This window comes from Macrobrachium rosenbergii, chromosome 1 (assembly GCF_040412425.1).
Source record: "Macrobrachium rosenbergii isolate ZJJX-2024 chromosome 1, ASM4041242v1, whole genome shotgun sequence".
Classification (NCBI taxonomy): Eukaryota; Metazoa; Arthropoda; class Malacostraca; order Decapoda; family Palaemonidae; genus Macrobrachium; species Macrobrachium rosenbergii.
Genome location: NC_089741.1, coordinates 42143538 through 42163446, shown reverse-complemented (window position 1 = coordinate 42163446; position 19909 = coordinate 42143538). Strand labels below are relative to the sequence as shown.

Here is a 19909-nt window from a genome sequence, read left to right as displayed (position 1 = left end):
GAATAACCTGTGCTGTTTTCGCAAAATCCATTTTTCCAGTGCTGTATCATTGTAATATCTTAGCACCGATTTTTTATTATTATTAGTGATATTTTAACATTTTATGTAGTTGACAGTTTTATTGCGAAGCCACTTTCTTGAACTACATACCGATAAGTCGTAGATTCGGCAAAATCCTTTTTTCCAGTATTGTAATATCTTAGCACCGATTTTTTTATGAGTGATTTTTAAAATTTTCTACAGTTGAGTTTTATTGCGAAGCCATTTTCTTCAACTACATACGAGTAAGTTGTAGATTAGAATTAGTTATAACGCATGTGAAAGAAGCGTCTGGTTTCTGTGTAATTTCACTGAAGGTCCTTCATAACCTGATCAATTTTAAGTATGTTCCTATTAACGTATTTTCGTGCTCTCCCAAATAACTACCCCCACATTGAATAACTTCCTGAAGTTTGTTATATTCGTATTGGCGGAGGAATTTATCTCTCGTGTTTATTGTCCCTGATAAAAGCTTTCATCGTGTAAACCCCGCGTCTAATCTCACTGACCCTGCCTTTATTAACTTCCAGTGTTTACGCTCCGTTGGCTGAATTAAACATTCCCACTCATATAATAACTTAGATCACGAACCTGTCACGAGAGAGAGAGAGAGAGAGAGAGAGAGAGAGAGTATCGTGTGCTGTATCGAAAATATAATTTGAGATGAGAGAGAGAGAGAGAGAGAGAGAGATCGTAAAGGACTATCTTAACTGAAACGAACAGACACGTATTGTTCTTGTGAGCATCGAACTCACTTCTTCTTCTTCTTCTTCTTCTTCTTCTTCTTCTTCTTCTTCTTCTTCCCCTCGCATTTCGCGACTTGAATCTGTTTTGTTTATGTACCCACATCCAGGTTCTTATCTGGGAAGGTTTCCCATTTCAAGTGTCCTTTGAAGTCAAGGTTTTCTTTCGCTATTTGCAGGCTCTCGACAAAGGCTTTATATAATACGGCTGCTGGAATTTGAGAGCTTTATTAGAAGTGCCCTTTTTTTAATGGATGTCATTCTGTAAAGGTAGACTTGTGTTTTTAAGAGTTAGTTAGAAAATAAAGGCTTTATCTTTATGGAGATATATCAGATGAGGGTTTTGTAAAGCTGCGTTAATTTAGTTCCTTTGAACGTGAAGGCTTTGTTTTTCAGATAGGCCTGATGAGGGTTTTATAAAGCACTTTTTCGGTAGGAGCCATTTAAGTCCATGCTTTGCTAGATTTACATAGTAATGCTTTATATTTTCAAAGGAAATGAAGGTCTTTGTTTTCAGACAGGCCCAGTAATGGTTTTTATAAGGCTGCGTTATTAAGCAGGAACTGTGCAGTGCTATGCCTTACATTTTCAAAGGAAATGAAGGCCTTTTAATGAGGTGAGCCCAATAATGCTTTTTATAAAGCTGCGTTATTCAGTAGGAACTGTGCAGTGCTATACTCTACATAGCTACGCTTTACATTTTCAAAGGAAATGAAGGCCTTTTAATCAGATAAGCCCAAAAATAGCTTTATAAAGCTGCGTAGTTCAGGAAAACTTTTATAAAGCTGCGTTATTCAGGAAAACTTTTATAAAGCTATGCTTGTTCCAGCACCTTGATCAAACTGCGTGCTTGAAAAACATTTACAATGCAGTGTGTTTATGGCCTTTATTAAGCTGCTTTCGTTCTTTCTCTTTCTTTCTTTTTTAAACTCTTCAGCTTGAAAACCCTTCTGGACAGAGTCAACAGGCTATAAAGCCAAGAGGGGCTCCAAAGGGAAATCAGCCTGCAGAGAGAGAGAGAGAGAGAGAGAGAGAGAGAGAGAGAGAGAGAGAGAGAGAGAGAGAGATTTTTTCTGATTTATAAATTTTTGTCTTGTGTTCATATTAATTTTTTTGTAGCTGTCAAAGGCGAAAAGCATGAGCAGTTAGAGAGAGAGAGAGAGAAAGAGAGAGAGAGAGAGTTTTTTCTGATTTATAAATTTTTGTCTTGTGTTCGTATTAATTTTTTTGTAGCTGTCAAAGGCGAAAAGCATTACCAGTTAGAGAGAGAGAGAGAGAGAGAGAGAGAGAGAGAGAGAGAGAGAGAGAGAGAGAGACAAGGAAATAAAAATGATGTTATAGAAAATGAGACAAACATATCTGAAAGATATTGATTGAGCTGTATGTATGCAATTAAATTTTTTTTTAAACATTTATTAAGCTGCATGTACCAAATGGATTTATAAAACTAAGGTCTTCTTGCATAAAAAAAAAAAAAAAATTATATCCCAAAAAACCTGGACTCAAGTAACTTGCGAAGCTGAGCCTTATAATATTCGAATTTACCCGACCGTGAAAATCCTTAACCTTGAAATGAAGTAATAGGACGCACATTACAGGAATTGTCTCACTTCTCTTCCTTTGCTTGAGGATTTCGTGCGTTGGACTTTCCTCCTCCTCCTCCTCCTCCTCTTCTTCTTCTTCTTCTTCTCTCCTCATCCTCCCTCGCTTCCTCTTCTTCTCTCCTCATCCTCCTCCTCCTCCTCCTCTTCTCTCTTCATCCTCCTCCTCCTCCTCCTCCTCCTCTTCTCTCCTCATCCTCCTCCTCCTCCTCCTCCTCCTCCTCCTCCTCCTCCTCCTCTCTCTCCATCCTCCTCATCCTCCTCCTCCTCCTCCTCCTCTTCTCTCCTGATCCTCCTCCTCCTCTTCTCTCCTCATCCTCCTCCTCCTCTTCTCTCCTCATCATCATCCTCCTCCTCTTCTCTCCTCATCATCATCCTCCTCCTCCCTTCTCTCCTCATCATCATCATCCTCCTCCTCTTCTCTCCTCATCATCATCATCCTCCTCCTCTTCTCTCCTGATCCTCCTCATCTTCTTCTCTCCTTATCCTCCGCCTACTCCTCTTCTTCTCTCCTTATCCTCCGCCTACTCCTCTTCTTCTCTCCTCCTCCTCCTCTCCTCTCCTCCTCCTCCTCCTCTTCTCCTTCTCCTCCTCCTCCTCCTCCTCCTCCTCCTCCTGAGGTACGTAGGACTCTTTCCCATCCTCCTTTAAGGATGAGCTTCTTTGTGGCTTCCGGTTAGAATAACCGCCTCTGGCTGGCTATTAGCTTTGTGGTAGTTCCGGGAAGGTGTATCTACGCCAAGTCCCGATGATGGAAGACCTCTTCGTATGAGTTAATATTGTCATTCTTGTGATAACGTAGTTTACTTGTAACACTTTTGTTCTTTGTTAAGTACCTGTATGATCCTGCGAGGTCGCGAATTTCTCCAAGGATATGTGGTAATTCTGTGATAGTTTCGTTACATACATTTAGTATACAAAAGGTGCTAGATTATTTGTTTCGATTATATATATTTATATATATATATAAATATATATATATATATTATAAATATATATAAATATATATATAAATAATATATAAATATATATATATATATATATATATATATATATATATATATATATATAAATATATATATATATATATATATATATATATATATATATATATATATATATATATATATATATATATATATATATATATATATATATATATATATATATATATATATATATATATATATATAATACACACACACACACACAGGTGGACAGCTGGTCAGCTGGTTGACAGCAGGTTGTACTAAATCGCTTGCAAGTAAAGATGCATCTCTGATAGGTAATTTGGTCCACCTGTTGGTTGGTAACGTTAGTGTCCATTCTCCATTACTTTTTTTTTTTTTAACTTTACATTCACATGTCACTTCTTAGGGGATTTGTGCATAACCAAAGGCTTTTTGCAGTGTTTTAAACTTCTTAAGCCCCTAGTATAGTTGCGTCCACTTTTTAGCCTTTTACTCTACATCCATTCCCTCTTCCTTTCTTAAATCTTGCTGTCCAACCCCTCTGTTGCTCCTAAGTGCAATTGATGGGGATTTCTTACAGTTGCACCTTTAGTTCCACGTACTTTATTTCATTTAATTTTGGATCTCCAGTCACCCCAAGTCCCTCTCTTCACTGCCCTAAGCGCTGAATGCATGAAAGTGCCCCACTTTGCTTTATAGCCTAAATTTACCGATTCCATCCCTCACAATACGTCTGTGAAATGCTGTAGCGTTTAAAATTGCTCCATTGCTAAAATATACAGTATTTTAAAAAATCTTCAAAGAAAGATATATTGATCATTACTTCAAGGGAATTACATGCACGCGCACGTGATACAAAATCTATAACGTAACAATCGGAAAGAAATGTTTTTTTCCCCCAAGTAACTCCTTGTTGCAGTCATTCTCTCCAGCTCCACTCCCTACGTGTTACGTCAGTTTTGAGTAACCTATTTGTTGTGGTATTCATCGAATGTCCTAAATTTGTGGATGAAGTTTGGAACAGTTTATTGACCTCGTTTGGGCCCAAGGTCGTTTTTTGTGTTTTGCCTCATTGTGACACTTGTGGCGAACGAGTCACAAATGAACATTTTTTTTTTTGGTCTATAGCAGCGGTTGGTAGTACACACACACACACACACACACACACACACACACACACACACACACACACACACACACACACACACACACACACACACACAGGCGCTCGCTCACTCAACTTCAGGTAAAGGGTATAGTATATTAACCGTCTTATTCTTCATTGAGAGAAATTATTCAAAGACAATGACTTGCATACTGAACTTGTACAGGGTTACCGTATTTAAAATTAAGCCAGTTACGAAAAAGGTCGAAAATAAATCAGTGTAAATATAGTAAGAGATATATGGACTGGGGCAGACCTAACTGTACCAACACAAGCTTAGTTCAAACGAAAAAGCCTTGTTTCAACACACTTACTTCCCACTCCTGTTTATTTCCAGATCCAAGGAATCTGTTCCCGCGCGCTCGCGCTCGCTAAATTATTACACTTTGACACCTGGATTTGCGCCGAGTCATTCCGTTTCGGATATATTTTGGTCGCTTTGCTCTTTTTTATTTTATTTTATTTTTTTGCCGGAAGATTGAAATTCACGGATGACCTCCGTTGATCAAGGAACTCGTGTGAGTAATGGGTCTTGGATTGCTAAGTTTTTGCTGTCGTGTTTTTTAGTTTTCTGTAAAAGAAAACTATTGTGCGGGCTTTGTCTGTCTGTCCGAACTTTACTCTGTGCGCACTTTTTCTGTCCGCCCTCTGATCTTAAAAACTACTGAGGCTAGAGGGCTGCAAATTGATATGTCGATCATCCATCCTCCAATCATCAAACATACCAAATTGCAACTCCCTTGCCTTTGTAGTTTTTATTTTAAGTTTTAAAGTTAGCCAAAATCATGCTTCTGGCAACGATATAGGATATGCCACCACCGGGCCGTGGTTAAAGTTTCGTGGGCCACGGTACATACTGCAGTTTACCGAGACCAGCGAAAGATAGATCTATTTTCGGTGGCCTTGATTATACGCTGTATCGGCTGTACAGAAAACTCAATTGCGCCGAAGAAAGTTCGGCGCATTTTTGTTTTTATTGAAGCTATTGCAGCCCACTGACTTTGGTTCCAAGATGGTGTTTGATAATCTTTGCAGTTATCTGTTACTAACTGCTGTAGTTTTATTTTTATTGTTTGTAAGATTTAATCGAAGATTGTATTGTATGTCAGTTGTTATTTTGCTTATGAATATTTCACCGCCAAATCCTGTTTATATTGGGTTATCATTATATTAGATTGTTGATGTCTTTAAGCGTTGTAAGGGATTGGTTTACTGAAAACCTTGTTCTCTTTGCGTTTTCTCAGTATGATGCAATTATCATCAAGTTGGCTGAGATTCTCTAGGTTTAATGGTATTTTCATATAGGTACTAATTTATCGCCGATGTAGTCTTGAGAAAAGTTCTCTCTCTCTCTCTCTCTCTCTCTCTCTCTCTCTCTCTCTCTCTCTCTCTCTCTCTCTCTCTCTCTCTCGGCTACTGAAAAACCAGTACCGAAGTAAGGGAGAGGCGTCTCGAATCGGTTATCAGATATGATCAAAATTGAGTAAAATCGTGATATTCAGAAGAAGGGTCGTGATGAAGTTTCAGGTAGAACATCGTCTCTCTCTCTCTCTCTCTCTCTCTCTCTCTCTCTCTCTCTCTCTCTCTCTCTCTCTCTCTCTCATATTTAACAGTTCTTAATTCCCAATCCTCTCGCGGTAAGTGGTGGGAATTTCTCTCTCTCTCTCTCTCTCTCTCTCTCTCTCTCTCTCTCTCTCTCTCTCTCATTTAACAGTTCTTAATTCCCAGTTTTTAATTTACAAACCTCGTACTGAGTGTCCTGATAACTCTCTCTCTCTCTCTCTCTCTCTCTCTCTCTCTCTCTCTCTCTCTCTCTCTCTCTCTCTCTGAGTTTCTCTCTCTCTCTCTCTCCTCTCTCACTCTCTGTTCTGTGAATCTCTCTCTCTCTCTCTCTCTCTCTCTCTCTCTCTCAAGATGCAATTACTGAAAATTGTCTTACATGCAAGAATGTTCTATCAGTGACAGTTTTTTTTACACGATTTATTTCCTGTGGTCTTTTACTCGGGGGACGTTTTACTCATGCATGAGATATTTTGACTGAAGATTTCTTTTGCTTATGATTCTTATTTGTTAACCTAATAACCCAGAAGTTCAAGCCTCAACGAAGAGAATAGGAAGTTGAAAATGCGCCGAAGTTTCTTAGGCACAATAGAGTTTTCTGTATAGCGCATAATCAAGGCCACCGAAAATAGATCTATCTTTCGGTGGTCTCGATATAATGCTTTGAGCCGCGGCCCATGAAACTCTCGGCCGACCGTGCTGGCCTGTCCTATAGCGTTGCCAGAAGAACGATCATGGTTATCTTTAACCTTAAATGAAATAAAAAACTACCGAGGCTAGAGGGCTGCAATTTGGTATGTTTGATGATTGGAAGGTGGATGATAAAAATACCAATGTGGAGCCCTCAAGTCTCAGTAGCTTTTAAGATGTGAAGGTGGACAGACAAAGCCATCGCAACAGTTTACTTTTACAAGTAGTATGCTTTGATAACAATGCATTTACACGTATTAAACCCTTTTGTTTCCATAATTATCTAGAAATTAGCCTTTGTTAAATAACAGTGAGCAAGCATGCAAACGCTACAGGAAGCAGCGAGGCCACCAACGCTTTGGAAACGAAAATATTTAGTCAATTAATGCCTGAAGGTTCTAAAGGGAACCCAGATGGAACCAAGGATTTATGATTGTGCCAAATTATGTACGTGTTGTGCATTATTCATGAGCGATAAATTTGAGATGTATTTTGTTATCTGGTAATTGCTCTGTCCTTTCCATTTTCATGTCTGTGAAGTTATTGGTAATATTAGCGAATTTGTGGGTGATTGAGCTGTTGAGCACTAAATATAAAATGTATTTGTGTTATATATATATATATATATATATATATATATATATATATATATATATATATATATATATATATATACTATAAATGCATATATATATATATATATATATATATATATATATGTATATATACATATAATAAATACATACAAACATACATGTAATAAATATATATACGTATACATAATGACATTTTAGAAGTAATTATTTTACAAAGTATACAAAGTATACAAACCACAGCATTTCATATGTGGAGTACTACTACTGCGCATGCGCGGAATAGCCTATACTGAATGATAAATATATAATACACTTACATATGTTGATACTTTTGAAGTAATCTTCCATTCTTTCCAGCTTCCTGGAAACAGCTTGGCTCACTGAGATCACTAAAGGTTAGAGAGAGAGAGAGAGAGAGAGAATCTTCCATTCTTTCCAGAGAGAAACAGAGAGAGAGAGAGATCACCTAAGAGAGTTAGAGAGAGAGAGAGAGAGAGAGAGAGAGAGAGAGAGAGAGAAGGCGACCTGTTTCCAGGAAGTGCAGTGACTTGAGGAATGCTGAAAGACGTCCCTCCTCACCCTTCCATTTCTCCTCCCTTACTTCCTCTTCCTCCACTCTCTCTCTCTCTCTCTCTCTCTCTCTCTCTCTCTCTCTCTCTCTCTCTCTCTCTCTCTCTCTCATGAGTTGTCCTCACACTAGTCATGACTTGGGCTACGGTTACTGGCTTTTTGCAAAATTGGAAAAATTGAAACTATTCTTCATTTCCCTTTTGCGAGAACGCGTTTCGAATACAGTTAATCCTGTAAAGGTAGCTATTCAGTAAGTGAAGCCGCAGTGGAACGTGTTTGTTTGATATATTTTCGAAGAATTTGGGGAATGAGATTGGTCACGCATTGGGTAATATCTTTATATATATATATATATATATATATATATATATATATATATATATATATATATATATATGTATATATATATATATATATATATATATATGTATATGTATATATATTATATATATAATATATATATATATATATATATATATATATATATATATATATATATATATATATATATATATATATATATATATATATATATATATATATATATATATATATATATTAATATATATATATATATATGTGTGTGTGCAGTATATATATACATACATATATAATATATATATGAAGCATATATATGTGTGCGTATGAATATATGTATTTATTTAATTAAGAACCATTATATACTATATAGGAATATCTCTCTCTCTCTCTCTCTCTCTCTCTCTCTCTCTTTTCTCTCTCTCTCTCTCTCTCTCTCGTTTTGGAAACTAATTTAGTATGTATATTAAGAGACCTTGTCCCGTTAATGAATGCATGTTTATGCTCGCAAACGTATTCACGTCAACATTATTTTTTTTTCGACCTGACCCAAGGTTGCATTTAAATGACAAAAACTACGAAGGGTTGAACGCCTATTGTCAAATGCCAAATTCGGCACATTACTCTCATTACCTAGAAATATTAGATTGAACGTTGATTATGCAGTCATATCGCAATTTATCTCTAAATGTGTGTTGTCAGTACCTGGAGAGATTAAAATTGAATGTTAAAAGAAGTCATATCACCTGATGTCTTATCTTTCGGAAATTGTTTTTGTTATTAGAGGGGTTTAAGTATTGATAGTACCTGAATTCGTTTGATTGAATATTAGGTTTTTTTACATTTTAGTCTGTTGCAAATTTGACTTTTCAAAAGAATTTCGTTTGTTGACAATTTGGGAAGTGACGGACGTTGTTTGACGTTGTCTTTTCGTAGGCGGTTGCAATGTTAGCTAATATTCTTAGTTTAAATTTTTCTTGTAACGTTCATAGTTTTTCTAATAATCGTGTTTTAACTTTTCTTCCTCACTGATGTTTTATATCCTTGTGAATTTGGTTTCATTTGCGCACATGGCTTAAATGATAACGATTTTGAGTGTGTAATATTTTAAATTTTTGGTGATTTTGTTATTTTGTACTGAAATTCTTCTCCGAAAGAGCTTTCATGGCGACTTTATTTTTATTGTATTTATTAACTTACGATTGTTTTTTTTTGAGAATTATTTATTTAATTGAGATTTAATTATCTAGTTTATTTTTATTTAATTGAGACTTAATTATCCAGCTTTTATATTGTCGCATAACCACTGTTTACAAAATTTGTATTTTTCATGTGTCAAATAAAGACTTGATGCTAGATCGAAGGATTTCAATTATTGGTGGTATCTCATTTAATTTTAAGGTTGTTCCATGATATCTATCAAGTATTATTGCATTTTTAAAGATAATACCGAATAATAGATTGGGCGCTTTTTTATTTATAGAAGGGCTGCAGTGCCTAATATCGTTGTTTTCACTTGTTTTGTCGATCACATTGTTCACCTTTTGGATAGTTGCACTTATAACTTTAATTTCTTTACGGTCTTTCCTCTGTTTTCTTGAAATCGTCAGCTAAAAACTCTTATGGGCAGAGTTAACATGAGAGAGAGAGAGAGAGAGAGAGAGAGAGAGAGAGAGAGAGAGAGATAATAGGAAAATGTGATAAATAAACGAATGGCGGTGTAGTAATAGGAAAACGTGATGAAATGAACGAATGACGGGACACTTATAGGAAAAGGAGATAAATAAATATGAGGGAAGAGTAACAGGAAAAGGCGATAGATGAAGAAATGAGGGAATTGGAGATAAAACGTAATACACCTGAGATTCAGGAGACGCCAGCAGAGAGCGGGGAATGAATTGGCTCCTCGATTTAATATTTGGAGACCAGAATCTGAATAGTTGAGAATGCAGCTAACACACATAACATTCATTCAATGCATGTTTGTATAAGATAGGATCGGAGCCGTAACTCATTATTTACTCATCGTAGGTCGTAATTCATATTTATTCATCGACCATTCATCCTATCCATCATTCACTTACTTCATCGTCTTTCTGTTGAGTAACGTAACTTTTAAACATTTTTGTTTTTTGTAGAGCATAGGATCGGTGTCGTGTTTCATATTCATTCATCATTGCTCATCATTCATATTTATTCATTGCTTTTTCACCTTATCCATCATCGATTTATTTCATCGCATTTTTAAAATCTGAATAAGTTCAAATATATCTGACATAACTAACAGTCCTTCAGCGCGTTAAAGTTTTGCTAATTCATTATTTCTTCATAGCTCATAATATGTTTATTCATCATTCACGTTATTCATCACTCATTCACTTTTTCATCGTATTTTTTTATTTCTGAATAAGTTCAAATATAACTAGCATTAACAATCCTTCAAAGTATTTTTGTACTACAGCCGAGGATCGGAGCCGTAACTCATACTCATTCATCATAACTCACAATTCATATTTATTCATCATTCACTTGATTCATCACATTCACTTATTCACTTAACTAACATACCTTTAAAGTATTTTTGTACAGCTAAAGATCGGAGCCGTAACTCATACTCATTCCTCATAACTCACAATTCACATTTATTCACCACTCATTCACCGTATTCATCATTCACTCATTCATTTCAGGGTTGCATGGAGTGACGATGCAAGACTATGAGTGGAACTTCTGGCGGCGCCGGTGGATACGGTGATGGCAACGCCTACGCTTACGCCCACGGTCAGGCCGGCCCGGGAGCCGGGGCCTCGGCCGTGGGCGGGGATGCCGCCGCCGTCGGGCGGCGTAGCCACGCCCGCAGCGCCTCGCACTGCGGCATCATGATCAACAGGGATCCGCCCACCCTCGATCAAGGTGGGTGTTCTGATTAATTATGATTATAAAGCTATTAGACGTCAATATTGATGGTGGTATTATTTTTATTTTAAACATTATTATTATTATTATTATTTTAATGCTTTAACTAGTAAACGGCATTGTTGGTTAGTTACTGTTAACTAAGATGCTTGTATTATTTTTATTATTATTATTATTATTATTGATGCTTTAATTATTAAAAATTATTGATGATGGTGTTATAATTATTGATAGTTATCATCATCATCTTGATGGTTCTGATGCTTTAACCTGTAAATATAATAGTTCTTGATACAGACTGCCATACATTTAATCTTTAAACCTCTGTTCTATTTAGCTTCTATTTTACAAAGAATCCCGCTGTAGATATATTAAAAGTACATGATTTATTATATTATAGGATCACAAGTTATTCTCATTTATTTTCTCAGTCTTATAGAATACTGGAATACAGACTGTAGGTCGAAGGCCAAGCGCTGAGACCTATGAGGTCATTCAGCTCTGAAAATGTTGAAAACAATTGTTAGGAGAGAGTGGAAAGGAACATGGAAAAAAGAGAATATGAACGGAGGTAAAGTAAAAGGACTGGAAGGCGTCGCGGCTAGGGGCCAAAGGGACTCGGCGCTGAGCTAAAATAAACCTTACAGTGCGCCGTGTGAGGTGCACTGTTGGCGCTACCCCTTTCTACTGGGCATTAGGCTCTCGGAAACAAGAAGATTGAAAGAAAGACTGTTTAGCTTAGTAACGGGGCGCGGAACCGGATATTGGGTGAAAGTCCTTTTGATGACAGGGCATCAGATCGAGTAACGGAGGGGTACGTGGCGTGATGGTGATAGTATAGTGGGTCCTGGTATATCCCTGCGTCGTTCGGCTAGTGAAGTTTGATGAGGCTGTGACGTCACACTACCTGGGTCTTGTAATGTTGTGGCGTTTAGTATGAGAGAAGAGATTACTAAGGGATTAACCTTTTTTAAATCATGAGGATTCTCTTGTTAAGGAAAGGGTTTATTTATTTAATTTTTTTTCGTTGTTGTATGTTCAGTTGTATGTCCTAAGGTTCTGCAAAATAAGCAAAATATCAGCAATAACTAGTTTTGTTTTCAGTATGATCAGATATAACAGCAAAGAAAGAGTGGCAGTTCGTACAATGTAAAAAAAAAAAAATAGACATTTTAAGGAAGAATAAAGTTAAGCGGGGAATGAACTAATATTTTCGACGTTAAAGCTGTTGTGATAGGTTTTGTTTAGCTGGATACAATACACAGGAAAACTGGTGAAAGTGCTATTCTCTCTCAAGGAAGGTTTGAGAGAGAGAGAGAGAGAGAGAGAGAGAGAGAGAGAGAGAGATTAACGTCCTGTTTCCTTAACAAAGGGAAGTTCAGATTTCTTTCCTCATGTCTTCCTCCTCCGTCCCCACAGGCATGAGCGGCACCATGCCGGTGGGCATGGGCGGAGGGATGGGCGCGGGCATGGGCATGACGGCTGGTGGTGGCGGTGCCGCGGGGCGCCTGGGCAAGAGCCACCAGAGGACCTTCTCACACGGGCAGCTGGTGGAGGGCGGGCGAGGCCACAGGAGATACGGCTCCAAAACGGACTTCATCCTGCCGGCGGGGCACCAGGAGAGGGAGCAGAAGAAGACACCCATGAGGTCTTCCACCTTCCCCAAGGGGCACTCCCGCCAGGCCTCCAGGTCCGAGTCCCTCTACACCATCCGGCAACAGCGCAGGACCCTCCTGCAGAAGATGATGTTCTGGAAAAAGGTAATGGGGTTTTTTGTCAGAAAAATACGTTTTTATCTTCTGAAAATTGCTTATGTCAGCAGGTTTTTTTTTATCCTGAAAATTGCTTATGTCAGCAGTTTTTTTTTTTATCCTGAAAATTGCTTATGTCAGCAGTTTTTATGGTTTTCCAGTTTTATTAGGAATTATGTGAGCAGGTTATTTTTTTTTATTCCTCTTTACAACACACCTCTATGCATGTTATAGTTCCAGAGAGAGAGAGAGAGAGAGAGAGAGAGAATCTGATATTTAATTCTCCGTTTACGTCATTCTTAACCTTTCCCTCACCATAGCAATACACTCTTATGCTCAAACTCCTCTCTCACGAATGAGTGACATTACCTTTATAAACACTGGCAATTCCTTTAGAAGTTACGTCCCTTCCTCAGACATAAACGAATGTCGAGCACTTTGCTAGCACTCCATAATCATAAATAGTTGTCAGTGTCGTTTTGCTGTCCCTTACAAACGAAAATGCATAGGAATGCTGTAGCAAAACTCTTGTAAGTTATAGGTGGAGGAGGACTATCAGAAATGATTCGTAAAGTCCCCTTTGCCAATCTATCACCGTGATGGGTAGCAGTGCTCATAAAACACAGTCGCAAATGGATAGCAGTGCGATGACAGTGTGTGTGTCTCTCTCTCTCTCTCTCTCTCTCTCTCTCTCTCTCTCTCTCTCTCTCTCTCTCCCCAACCTCTTAGTCACAAAGGGTTCTATGCTCCCCGAATCTTTTTAACAATTCGTCCTTGACATTTTGAAGGTGGACCTTTTAGTGACAGAATAGTATGCCTCATAGCAGATCTCAGTCTAGTTGGCGATTCCTGGTGGTTGAAGTTGCTGCCTTTTATTGCGTCTCTGTGGAAGCGAAAATAGTAATAATAATAACAATCAAGGTTTTGTGACGTGAATTCCTGTGGCTAGTATCGGGAAGAAGACTTGAGAGACTGCTCGCTCTGATTATCTTGACATCAGTCATCTGTGAATTTCTGTCGAGTTGCTTCCCTTTAGAAAAGAAAAGATTGCTTTGTCCAAGGTTGTGGCGTGAACATTTTCAGAGGTCATAATACAATTTTTTTGTTTGGTGATTTTTTGAGAGGAACTTCGGTTCCTTGTAAGGAAGGAAAGACAGTAAATTTTCCAAGGTTTAGACCTGAATCCCAGTAGTGGAGATTAAAGGATTTTTTTTTGTCGTGTTTTTGCCACCAAACAGAAAAAATCTGGCGTGAAAGAAATTCTCGCCTTATTCAAGGTTTTGACGCCAGTTCATGTGACAAACTATAGCTAAGGCCTCCCGTATGGTTGGAAAGCAAAAAGAATATGGATCCTGAACTAGACTTGACCGAGGCCAGCGCGTATCATCTCTTTCGCATCAATCAATAAACTTCGCCGCAATCATGTATTTCAATTCTGCCTCGTACGAAATGGTGGTGAGGCGAATATCGGCCAGTGGCAAAGTGACCACCAGAATAAGGCCCTTGAAAGCGCCTTGTGGCTTTATGCCGACCCGTCGCAAAGACTCGAAGGTAATCTTCGCCTCTCCATTTATTTTGTTAAACCAATTTTCAAGTACGATTTGGCTGCCGCAGATATGGGTCGATTTTTTTGGCAAGTCGTTTCTAGCAAGTGACCTTCGCTTAGACGCGCAGTAGTTCTTATAAATTTTGTTGTTGTTAGACAGTAATTACCTCGATATGAGATTTCAGAGCGACCTTTTTCCTAAACCTATTTCATGCTAAATTTGTCCAATTTTTTTTCCTTTCAATTCTTGACAGGTATAGACCAATTATGCTGATAAAAAATTGTACTTTTTCAGAAATAAAGATTTATTGAAAAAGATTATATTTCAAGGAAGCAAAAGTCAGCCTTAAAGGTCGAATTGGAAACAGTATATAAACACTAGAAAATATTTTTAAGAGAAGTTGAAGCATTTGCAAAAACAATCTGGAAAGCATTTAACAATGTCACTGAATGGGGAATGTAAGGTAAAGAAAATATGAATTCGATTAAGATGAAAATGAGAATTTTTAGAAGGCAAGGAACGAGAGAGAGAGAGAGAGAGAGAGAGAGAGAGAGAGAGAGAGAGAGAGAGAGGAACCAGACGTTTTCAAGAGATCTTGGTATCGATCCGTTGCTGTTTTTAGCCCGAGGGCCGAAGATGCTCATTTGTCTAAAGATAAAACACACTTAACATAGTTGATGCCTCAAATTCATTATGAAAAAAGTCATACGGTCCGATTGTTCAGTTATGAGCTGATAATGTCATTGTATCTCCGACGGTATTGTACCTTCTTTGCGTAACCATCACTCGTGATGTAGCACGCCATTCGCTCCTTTCAAGATTAATCAGTTTTGCTTAAGCTGTCTGGACAAAGTGTTACGTGGCCGTTACGTAACCGCAAAGGTCGCAGTTTAGTTCTTGATGGGATCGGGGGGTTATAGACACCTGTCTTTTTAAAGGTACATAAATATTACTTTGACCTACCTTATCGACCCACTTTGATCCAAAAACAGAACTATATTATCTAGAGTCAGTTATACAAAAGGCAGAGTTTCAGTTAGTTGCATTTAACAGTTAATCTGTTACATAAATACGTACGTTCCTCCTTGAGATATTATAAGCGAGTGGCCTGATGTTTCGTACTTAAAGTAGAGAGTGTATGCTGACAATTGAAACACATAGAGCAATCTGAAGTCTTCGTATTTATACCACTTTCTACTTTTTCGTATCCCAGTTTCCATCTAGTATATTAATGATTACAGCAGCTTTGCGTTAACATCCTAATTGTGCATTAGTTTTTAGTTTTCTGTAAAAGAAAACTATCGTGCCGGCTTTGTCTGTCCGTCCGTACTTTTTTCTGTCCGCCCTCAGGTCTTAAAAACTACTGGGGCTGGAGGGCTGCAAATTGGTATGTTGATCATCCACCCTCCAATCTTCAAGCATAACCAAATAGCAGTCCTTTAGCCTCAGTAGTTATTATTTTATTGAAGGTCAACGTTAGCCATAATCGAGCTTCTGGCAACGATATACGACACGCCACCACCGGGCGTGGTTCAAGTTCCATGGGCCGCGGCTCATAAGCATTATACCGAGATCACCGAAACATAGATCTCTTTTCGTTGGCCTTGATTATACGCTGTTGCGTTTGTACAGAAAACTCGATTGCGCCGAAGAAGAAACGTCGGCGCAATTTTTACTTTTTAAATTTATCTTTAGAAGTTTACATTGGCCACTGAAGACTATGAGCAGCCCAAAGCCTTTATTTATAGCAAATTCTTTCTTGTACTAAAATAAATTTCCGTCCATTATTGTGATGATTGACAGCTTTGCGTCAACATTACAATTGTGCCTTTTGACTGCAGAAAGGCGAATGTCATTTTGTGACTGCGTGAGATAGGGTCAGTATAGAGTAACTGTCATTTCTTTTACTTGTCTCGATCTTGGAAAATAGAAAGTTCCTCTTAACTGCGTCTCAGTATATTGCGAGATCCGGTTAATCGTGTAAGCTTTCTTTCTTATCAGATAAAAAAGTGGATGAAATCCTTTTTTTCTTCTTCTTTATGCTGACCGTATTCCTTTGTGTTCTGTTTTGACCTGAATTTAGAGAGGTTGACTTTTAAGACACTGGGAAAAATTAGGCTTGATACTGGCCTCCTGTACAATGTATTTTTACCATGACCTGTGTTGACCTGACCCATTGTCGGAACGACCTTTTAAGCTTGAATTCTGCTGTAGTAATAGTCTATTGTCTGGTGAATGACAGTATTCGTTGTTCATTGGGTCTCTCTCTCTCTCTCTCTCTCTCTCTCTCTCTCTCTCTCTCTCTCTCTCTCTCTCTCTCTCTCACACACACACACACACACACACACACACACACACACACACACACTTTTCTCTGTAATGCTAATTTTTTTTTAAGTTTTGTTAATTTTGGCAAAGTTGGGCAAAAAATTTTTTTTATAGATATATCTGCTTCTTCAAAAGTCACAGATTAGAACGAAGATAACATAGTTATTTTACTTATCGGGTAAGTGTCACCGATCTAATATGCTTATGAAGTTTATGAAACTTTGGGGAGATAAAAGTGATTTACGTTTTTTCCTCATGTTTTTTTCTGGACTGGTTTATGTGATCTGTTATACTTGGTAATCTCTCATATATTTATAAATAGAACAAGCTTATTCTTAATTTGCATATCAGCATTTACCTACAAATAGACGAAACCAGCACACCACCATTGAACGCATTATCGTATCATCGTCACCCTACGTCGCAGACGACCGCGGGCAACGTGACCGTTCTGTTTGACGTCTCACTAACACTCTCTTTTTGTTTGTTTGTCGCTCTCTCAGGTTCCCGAGGAATCCCGAACGCGCGTCCTGGTGCCCAACCACGTGGTGCCGCCCCACGTACCCCGGAGCGAGCACCCGAACGGGGCCTACCCGGACAACCGAATCTGTACCACCAAGTACACGCTGCTCTCCTTCATTCCCAAGAATCTCTTCGAGCAGTTTCATAGGTGAGTAAGATGGGGATGTATGGGTGGCCGTTATAAAGGCAGAACTTCATGATTATTACTACTAATTAGTGATATTATGGTATACTGTACTGTGGCTTCCACTTACGTGATGAGCCGTTACAGAGGCAGATCCTCACTATTACTACTACTATTGCTAATACTATGGTATACTTTTTACGAATGCGAGGAGCCGTTACAATGGCTAATCCTCACTATTACTACTACTACTATTACTAATACTACAGTATCGCTTCCACGTATGCGAGGAGCCGTTTCAAAGACAAATTCCTACAACTTTACCGCTGCTGTGTGCATGCTCATTCTTTCTCCAACACGATGTTGATTTAAATTTGTTTGGTAATAGAAGCTGGGGGCCGTGTGATGATCCCAAATTCTAGGAGAGAAATGAAATGCTAAGAAGGTGGAGGTATAGTTTTCGTTTGACCTAAATAATGTTTTGTTTTTCTGATCTTTGATGGAGATATTTTTTCAGTTAACAATAATAATACTTTTTACGAGTTTGTTTTTTTCATGGAGTTATTTTTTCTGGTCACAAAGATATTGCTTTTTTAATTTTTTTCTTCAATTCAGCCCTTGATAATTGAACAAAATTCTTAAGCATTTTGGAGCATCGAACACGAAAAGGACGCTTTGCTGCGCACAGAGAGACTTCATGAACGTCATCTGTTATCGGTGCTCTTCAAGCACGAACGCCTCTATCAAAAGAAAAAAAATACCCCTTCAAAGTGAAAACACTATCACTATGACAGCTACTGTTAGTGACGGTAAAGCATCACTGTCATTTAGTGAATGATTCATCGCAACTCCATTATTACGAACGAAGTGAGCGTGGCTCACCATAAAAACTACGATATTTTTCTGCAGGGACATTCTTAGTTAATCTCCGTAGAGGTAGTACCATCAGTGCACCTTACGTGGTGCACTGTAGGCATTACTTAAGGATATTTGCAGCGTCCCTTCGGCCCCTGGCTGCAACTCCTTTCATACCTTTTACTGTGTCTCCGTTTATATTCTCTTTCTTCCATCTCGCTATCCACCCTCTCCTAACAATTGTTTCATAGTGCAACTGCTTTGAGGTTTCCTCCTGTTACGCCTTTGTAACCTTTTACTCTCAATTTCTCTTTCAACGCTGAATGGCCTCATAGGTCCCAGTGCTTAGCCTTTTGGCCTAAACTCTATATTCCTATGTTCCATTCTCAGTTAGAACTCCTTTTTGAATAGAACAAGATTTCTTTTTTTTTAAACACTCGCACATGGAATGACATACGGCGTTTCCATATTGCACACACAAATGGTCCTACATAAACGTACACACACACACACACACACGTGGATCAACATACGTGCATGCATGCACATTACTCAGAGGCGCACAGATCTGAGACCTATATGCTGAGTAACGTATAGGGAAGTTTAAGACTTAGTGACTGGTTATGTAATTGCAGTGGTAATCTACTCGTATAATTTCGTTAATGATTTATTTTAAATAACAAGGCCTATGGATTCAAGCCGGTAGCCATGGTACCGGACGTGAGACTTGATATGTTGAGAAGGTAGTGAAACACGAGTCCATGGTAAAAGTCACAAATATGTCTCGTAAGAAATGGCGTATTTCATCTGTATATTATAAACAATTTCAGTAGACACAGTCTAACTGAAAATGCATCTCGTATAAGCTGTGACAATACAGTCTGTATGTCCACAAGTCGGAGAAAAATCACTCGTTATTCAGTATTTATTGTATAGTGAGGTTATGAAACCCAAATTTATGTGCTGTAATTTCAATAAATAACGGTAAGTATACCATAGTTTAACCAGACCACTGAGCTGATTAACAGCTCTCCTAGGGCTGGGCCTGAAGGATTACTAATTATTTATTTCGTGGCTAAGAACCAATTTGTTATCGACCAACGGGACCTACAGCTTATTGTGGAATCCGAACCACATTATATCGAGAAATGAATTTCTATCACCAGAAATAAATTTGTACTTTGAGTTGATTTCATAGACTTCAATATGTCGCTTCTGTGGACATGACACCTTTATTTTGTTGCAACGAGTAAGTTCTTAAATTGCAATTGTTAGCTATCTGCAAAAGAAAACTCTTGTGCCGGCTTTGTCAAATTGGCATGTTGATCATCCACCCTCCAATCATCAAACATGCCAAATTGCAGCCCTCTATCCTCAGTAGTTTTTATTTTATTTAAGGTTAAAATTAGCCATAATCGTGCCTCTGACAACATTATGGGACGGGCCACTACCGGGCCTTGGTTAAAGTTTCATGGGCCGCGGCTCATACAGCATTATACCGAGACCACCGAAAGATAACAGGTACTGTCGGTGGCTTTGATTGTACGCAGTACAGAAAACTCGATTGCGCCGAAGACAATTCGGCGCTCTTTTTTTTTTTTAATCCTATCTGT

General features: G+C 38.2%; 1 protein-coding gene across 4 annotated transcripts in view; it reads left to right on the top strand.

The window, feature by feature from the left end:
- Nucleotides 1–19909, top strand: part of LOC136826186 (phospholipid-transporting ATPase VD) — a 173108-nt gene that overhangs the window by 64417 nt on the left and 88782 nt on the right. For all 4 annotated transcript variants that reach the window (XR_010849580.1, XR_010849581.1, XM_067083280.1 and 1 more), the window contains exons 2-4: nucleotides 10944–11166; nucleotides 12589–12929; nucleotides 17299–17465. Coding sequence is in view for 2 of the 4 variants with exons in the window: in XM_067083280.1 (XP_066939381.1) it covers nucleotides 10971–11166; nucleotides 12589–12929; nucleotides 17299–17465 (704 nt within the window). In the remaining 2 variants the exon portion in view is untranslated. The remainder of the gene's footprint in view (nucleotides 1–10943; nucleotides 11167–12588; nucleotides 12930–17298; nucleotides 17466–19909) is intronic.